At 40.0% G+C, this 8,041-nt stretch overlaps 1 protein-coding gene across 1 annotated transcript; it reads left to right on the top strand.

Moving 5' to 3' along the window:
* Positions 1–6,267: 6,267 nt before the first annotated feature.
* TRIADDRAFT_50431 (Cdc42hs complexed with A peptide derived from P-21 activated kinase) lies at positions 6,268–8,041 on the top strand (the record flags this gene model as incomplete). The annotated part of the gene is made up of 4 exons (XM_002113812.1): positions 6,268–6,372; positions 6,496–6,568; positions 7,365–7,462; positions 7,754–8,041. The coding sequence occupies 4 exons, from the start codon at positions 6,268–6,270 to the stop codon at positions 8,039–8,041; spliced, it is 564 nt and encodes a 187-aa protein (XP_002113848.1).

Raw genomic sequence — 8,041 nt, 5'->3', positions numbered from 1 at the left:
CTTGCAGGCGTGCCAGTGATTTGGTTTGACCGATTGTGGGCGACGATCTGAACCTTATTATTAACTACTGCTTGATACGATAAGTCGAGTAGATAGCTAGTTGAATTAGGAGATGTATTGCCAGCTACAACCAATGGATTGGACGTTGTCTAATGTCTACGCATTGATTTGAATTTGCAAAACTGCTCTGGAAGGCACAAGTTGGCACATGAACACCATGGAGATTCGAGTAGAATCAGAAGCTTTTCTTTGCACTGTAATTGAAGTACTGTAATGTGGAGAGGTAAGATACTAGTACACTAGCTAACCTCACAAGGCACAGTATCGTATAGGAAACTTATTCACCATTTACCCTCTATTCGCTACAGTACAAACACGCAAACGCCTTTTGCTCGTATCGTGACGGCTGTGACGCAGGCCCAGAGCGCAGAGTCCGAAGGCTGAAGCTCGGGGCCCGGATGGTTAGTATCTTCGATCTCCGCCCGCGGGCATCGTAACCAGGAAAGGGAGGAGGGACAGGGCAAAGCCGTTCTACCTAGTCAAAATAAGTGGGTCGACTATTTTGCTAGTTATTTTAAGTCAATCTTGTGTCTGAAACGATACACTACACTGCTCACGCTTGTTATCCAAATTTGCTGTTTGCAGCGCTTTGTGTGGTCTAGTTGGGGACGGACAGAAGACCGTCCACTTTCGCTCAGAAAGTCGAGTGGATCTGAGTGTGATCCAGTACAGTGCAGTATGCCCTTGGTAAAGTATGGCAGTATACTGTAGTAGTTTTAAGTTTTGCTGAACATACCGCTGTAGGTTATTATACTACCAGTCGATTCACCTTTTTGGGGGTAGATCTTGGCCTCACTGCTCACTGCTCACGCTTGTTATCCAAATTTGCTGTTTGCAGCGCTTTGTGTGGTCTAGTTGGGGACGGACAGAAGACCGTCCACTTTCGCTCAGAAAGTCGAGTGGATCTGAGTGTGATCCAGTACAGTGCAGTATGCCCTTGGTAAAGTATGGCAGTATACTGTAGTAGTTTTAAGTTTTGCTGAACATACCGCTGTAGGTTATTATACTACCAGTCGATTCACCTTTTTGGGGGTAGATCTTGGCCTCCCCACTTGTATCATTTCACTTTCGTGGGCTTAATCCATTTTCAGCAATATTTTTAGACCGCTTTTATCATGAACTTTGAAAAGTACGCGTATCTGAATGATTATTTATTATTTTGAGAACACTCGTATTATTCGTCTGTTGGATTGAATGATCGTCCATTTCATTTGTATAGTGATTCATACCGTGGATCGAGATCTTTCACAGTTGTAGTCACAAGTAGCAATGAAATTCGTTTTGGTATACATTTTAAAGCGTATTTCGCTAGCAATAGTCTATCAATTGAGTTAGTCCACCATTCATTTTGATTGCCCTACTTTTGACAGTACATACGGTACAATCGTGTACAAGCTACAGTACTATACAATTGGCTTTAATGAGTGGTCCAGTACAATACTCTACTGGGCCAATATTGACCGATAATGTACTGGAAGAAAATTTTCTTTTCCACATTCCATTGGTCACATTCTTTTCGGGTCTCCAATACTGTAGGCTCGTAGGGAGTGCGCAAACTACTCCATGACAGTAGTGTATGCTGGAGGTACAGCACAGTAGTTTATTTATATAATCATCCCATAGGACACTAGGGTCTCGAGCGTACTCTGTATCAGGATTGAGGAATTGGCAAAAAAGACAATTTCTCTTTTGGACAAGTCCATCTTGTGAAAGGTTTTGAAGCTATCGTATTATGATGAATCGATTACCGTATCAATGGATCCATTGACATGGTACACAGATACAGTATGTGACTGGATGGCACCAGGGGCTCAATCCTCCTCCACATCCATCCATGATACTATTATTGTAGTGCCGCCACCTTTGGCGTTGCAAGTTGCATACAGACTCTACTTTGTCTCAGCCTGTCTTGGATAAAGTAAAGTAAACTAGCGCACTGCCAGCGTGGTCCAATGTACTTTATGACACCCATCATATTATGCATCATGTTGTTGTACACCATTCTGGCGTGGAGATTCCCTTTCCATTGACTAATGACAACAACGGACAAGAAATGATTGATTGTCCATTTGTCCCCGCTGTCGTCACAGGTTGACTAACAAATATAAATATCCAAATAATCAATAAATAAAACAATGGTTACGCCCTAATTACAGTAGTCTAGCACAGTACAGGGTACTGTACACTGTAGTTTTCCAGGTCTTCACAGATCGTGCCATCTCTCCAGTAGTGTAGTACAGTATATTGTACAGTACACTACAGTACACTGTACTGTAGTTGCCCCACTGTTCTGATCCCGGTCCGAACATGGAGCGAAAAAAGTACAGTACAGTACAGTGTACAGTACATGCCCTTTTACAGACTTTACACTGTAGAGTCTGCAGGACAGTACTGGAAAGTCCAGTCCATATCCAGTACTAGAATACAGTATATTGTACAGTACGCTGTCCTACTGTATAGTTGGGCCAAGGTTCTGATCCGGTCCGGAGCCGGAGCGAAAAGTCCAGTGCTGTACAGTGTACAGTACCGTACAGTACAGTCCAGACCCTTTTTTTACAGACTCTACACTGTAGAGTCAGTCTACAGTACGGTACTGGAAAGTCCAGTCCACCATATCCAGTACTACTGTACAGTGTACAGTACACTGTACTGTAGTTGCCTGAAGGTTCTGATCCCGGTCCAGACCCGGAGCGAAAAGTCCGGTGCTGTACAGTGTACAGTACAGTACAGTACAGTACATACCCTTTGACAGACTTTACACTGTAGAGTCGACAGGACAGTACTGAAAAGTCCTGTCCATATCCAGTACTAGAATACATTATATTGTACAGTACAGTACTGTACACTGTACTATAATTGCCCCAGAGGTCCTAATCTGGTCCGGACCCGGAACGAAAAGTCCAGTGCTGTACAGTGTACAGTACAGTACTGAAAAGTCGACTCCATATCCTGTACTGCTGGACAGGAGACACTGTACAGCCGTACAGGATGCTAAATGGCGACAGTACTGTACTGTAGAATACAGTACATTGTACACCATCCATGGACTGTAGCAGCCTAAAGCGGCAGCGTAGTCTCTACAGTACAAGCGGCTTCTTTTTTTCCCCTCCCTAGGAGTCTGCTTGATGCATGCCGCCCTGGAATAGATTTTAAACCTGGTAGAACATCAAGCCGGTGCGTCATTGCCACGGTATCAACTGGTCAATGCCAAAGTATTTTTTAGCAACAGCATTTGTTTCCTAAACGCCCAAGTAGAGATCGCTAAAAAGGTCGAAAAAACCCACTTGGAAAGCCGATTTGGATTCAAATACTTTCTTCAAGGTAAGTCATAACATGACTTTGTCATTTCTTGTCGCTCTTGTCGTTTACAATCACTTGTATTGGATGGAGGCAATGAAAGTAGAAAAATTCAACAACAACATGGTTGAAAGACACACTCGTCGCTAGTGGGAAACGTGTCGAGTGTAGACGCGAACTCTTTTCCCAGCTGCTATGGCTGTTGATACTTTCAATCATTTAAATCAGCCATCTTGCTTGACTATGGTGTCAAATGAGTAGAACCACAGATAGAGATTGTCTTTTTCTACCCCCTTAGTCAACAATCCACTGCATGTGAAGCAGTTGTATTTCAAAATAAAACGCCTAACCCAACGAACCGTCGAAAAAGGAGAGAAAGGATGCGGCCCCCACGGCCTTCTTCCACAAGACAGTCTAGTACTCGGGAAATTGCGGTGACAATACCGCACTGTCATCACTTCTCGGTCGATACCATCATGTTTTGACAACGTTTCGCGACATACCCTAGACGTGGATCATCACTGCATTTTCCATGCCCACCCGGGTATACTGCCCAATAGACAACATTGCATCAACACAAGATCAAAATGGATGCTATTTGCCCTTCAAAGAGTGGAGTAGATTGTTAAAGAGTGCATTCTTGTCTAGTAAAAATAGTCTATCGTCTTTCCTACAGCCTCGATCAGTCTAGTGAAAGAGAGGTAGGGTAGACATTGGCCTTTTAGCCTGCTTCCATGACAATCATCATCCATTGCGGCCCCCACTTCGACCGAAATGGGGTACAGTAGGACCCCACTCGACACCATCGCTGCCTTTTTTTCTTCCTCTAGTCTTTCATCATTTCAACCATCGATGTAAAACGATCAATCAAAATAACCCTAGCCTTGATGATTGCAAAAGTGCTATACAACATGCTTACCGTATCCACATACAGTGGGCACATGTTGTCTATTTGGAATCGACAAAGACAAACGTGCTACAATCCAAATAGTATTGGCATCACTGACGCCATCGATGGGGTCCATTAGACATGCGGCTGTATTTTTCAATACAAGCCCAATAAGATGTAGACTTTAATGGATGCCAAGATGGCAAGGAATAAAGTAGACGACAAAGAGTAGAGATAGGTAGGAGATAGATAGAAACCGATGCAAAATCCAACACATCCAATCTTCAATAGCCAGTAAACCACGCTTCTGCTACGCCTACGGCGATATCGGACCTTGGAACAAGTTCAACCCTTCGCTGTGGTGGAGGACCAGAAGTAAACTGCCCATTGCGGCCTAGTAGTGCCAATACTCCGCAGAAGGCCGTAGTCTAGGCTTGTAGTCATGATTTGACCATAAAAGTTGTACTGGAGAAAGAAGAAGAATTCTCCATATCCAATGGTCATCATCGATGATGGATACACTACCGTAGCGACTAGCAGAATAAATCAGCTTACATATACTGTACTGGATTCGCCGGCGTAGCCTACCAATGGCCACCACAACATCAAGCTACAGCATCATTGCTTAACCTCAATCATGTTGATTGTCTAGTCAAGAGCAGAGAAAAATAGCAACGACTAGACTGTAGTAACTAATTTTTCAACCACCAAATACATCAATGATAAAACCGACTTCATTTATTGCAACTACTGTAGTGATGCATTGACCGTAGCTACCAGTATTCTCCAACAAATGCCCTAACTGTGAATAGTACATAGTTCAAGGCCGTTAACGTTATGTTAACATTCGAAACATTGAATAGAATAGCTTCAATCAGAACAGAATAGAATGGATACTGCCTCTAGGCCAATTCTGCTGTATCGTCGACTTGGACGCAAAACTCGACATAATGGAATCTTTAAACTACTCCCACCAGATCGTTGACTAAATGGAAATAAAATAATCCTATTCTGAATACTATATCGACGTATGACATCGTTTGTAAACTCGGGTGCACTTTCTTCGCTACCTCGAGCATAGCCCTGTCGGCTAACTGAAATCACTTGCTTTCTATTTGAATGAACTTGAGAATGCTATGTTCCATTTATGGGCAACCATGACGCTACAAATGGATCGTTCATGTTGCTATAACATGAATGAATATTACCCTCATTCCTTTGTACGTGATAGTAATCTATAGCTTATTAAATATTAATAAGGGTAGGAATGAATACTTATTTCTACCGATTTTGACTTGCTGAAAAGGAAGAATCCCCTACCCTAATAAATGCCGCGACGGTATACTAGACTACTGCTGTCTTCGCAAAAATTGTTGGCATACACTTGGTATCGAAACTTTGGAAGATTGAAATATAGAAAGATATCAAGTCTATTTCAGGACTACATTTGAAATTAGCATACCCCTATCTTGCACCTATTCAATCTTGATAGAGCAATGTATCTATTTTTTATTACCGTAAGAAACAAACGATACAATTAAATGATGTTTACTGCGATACCAGCTTATTACTGATACAACTCATATAAATTTGGGATCATCCTACTAAAGAATTACAGTAGCTGTAAGCCATTATAAATACAAAAGGGAATGACCCACGAGTACTGATACTATTTGTTAATCGTGTAGGATGACAAATATGATAGTCTACAAATTGCAAAGTATATCTGGACGATCTTGATTAGTCATTATTCCTTGTCAATAATCATGGCTGAACATTGCTTAAACAACTTGGAATATGTGAATTGTTACAGTATGTTGTAGCCCATTCAAATGATTAGACAACGCTGCACTATGATTGAAAGTGAATTGTTGGTTTTATGCGTTTTATACAATCTAAATTTGTCCATGTAGCTCGAATTCAAACTGTAACGAGGGTATCGTGATTTCAACATTTCAGCGTATTTGTATTCTTTCAGGTCTTTTACGAATACCAAGTATACCATCTAAAGCTGTACCAAAATGCAGACAATCAAATGCGTAGTTGTAGGCGATGGTGCCGTTGGTAAAACTTGTCTGTTAATTTCGTATACAACCAATAAGTTTCCTAGCGAATATGTACCTACGGTATGTAAAATTGCATGTACTATTATTTTGGCGAGCTTATTATTATACCATACAGTACATGTTTTGTTGTTGTAGATCACTGCTGTATTTCTATATGATAGTGATCATCAATTTTTTGAATAGGTCTTTGATAACTATGCGGTTACTGTCATGATTGGTGGCGAGCCATATACCCTTGGATTATTTGATACTGCAGGTAAGTCATTTTGACTACGACACCCATTGCAAAATTTTACCACCAAATCTTCTCCTAATCTAAATACAACATGTCCATGCGAACGGCAATCAATTCGTTATTAAAGTAAAAATGAAAGCCTTACAAAATTGAAACTAGTTCACTATATTCTACCTTGGGGGACTATACATAGTATTAGGTTTATAGCTGTTTGCATCGGATAATTTACAAGCTGTAAATTGAAGTATATTAATTAAGAAGACTTACCTTCCTAAATAATTGTAAAACTTTTTATTGTAGAAAAGTGATACTTTTAAACTCAATAAGTGTTTATTGTCGAATAATGTTACTAAATACAGACGCTAACAGTACATCTACTTTTCTAAGATCCTTTGTTATAGTCTGCATTTGATATTGTACGTACTTGCCTTGATGGAACCTGTTATTCATATCATTCTAACCTACACCACTGTAGCGTATTGTGATATTAAACGCTTGGGTTACCGTATTTTTGTTTCAATGTTGAATCTACCTTTGATAATACATAGGCTAGGCAACTATAGCAAATAGTGAGTAATTAGTTATTAGTAATGAATCTTTGTACGCAATACAATACTGTATGTAGTTGACACTATAGTGCTACGACTATTCATTAACTACGCAATATGACTAAAAAATAATCTACTAGTATGTAAAACGATTGTTTCGATGCGATACTAAGGGAGAATATACCCATTTAGTGATTGGAAAGATAGATAGTGCTAATTTATAAAGATGATTATATCCATTGACCTCTTTGCTTTGTTTCGTGTTACAGGACAAGAAGATTATGACCGCTTGAGACCCTTGTCATATCCACAGACCGATGTATTCTTAGTCTGCTTCTCCGTTGTTAATCCTTCCTCTTTTGAAAACGTTAAAGAAAAGGCATGTATTATTATACAGTATAATAATTTAGAAGTATATGATGCATCGACTGTAACATTTTAACATTCTCATCGGTTCAACGACCTAACAAGGCTCGTAATTACTTTAGTCTTATTTTATTTATCTCCAGTTGAAGAATAATTATATACTTATGTTCTATGAAATGTAAAAGTATAAGAACTAAAATTTCACGGCCACGATACCTTCTTGCCAATTTCGCAATATTCTAACAAATTACTTACGCGTACTTTTTGTTATCCTTGCTTAACTGACTAATAGTGGGTGCCGGAAATTTCGCACCATTGTCCAAAAACTCCATTCCTGCTTGTTGGAACACAGATTGATTTACGTGACGATTTGGCTACGATAGAGAAGTTAAATAAAAATAAATTGAAACCTATTACTTCTGATGCCACAGAAAGATTAAGTAAAGAACTTAAAGCCGTTAAATATGTTGAATGTTCTGCTTTGACGCAGAAAGGATTGAAGAATGTTTTCGATGAAGCGATATTGGCTGCTTTAGAGCCCCCGGAAGAAAAGAAGAAGAAGAAATGTGTTCTATTGTAA

This window comes from Trichoplax adhaerens, genomic scaffold (genome assembly GCF_000150275.1).
Source record: "Trichoplax adhaerens TRIADscaffold_6 genomic scaffold, whole genome shotgun sequence".
NCBI lineage: Eukaryota > Metazoa > Placozoa > Uniplacotomia > Trichoplacea > Trichoplacidae > Trichoplax > Trichoplax adhaerens.
This window is presented reverse-complemented; position numbering and strand designations above follow the sequence as displayed.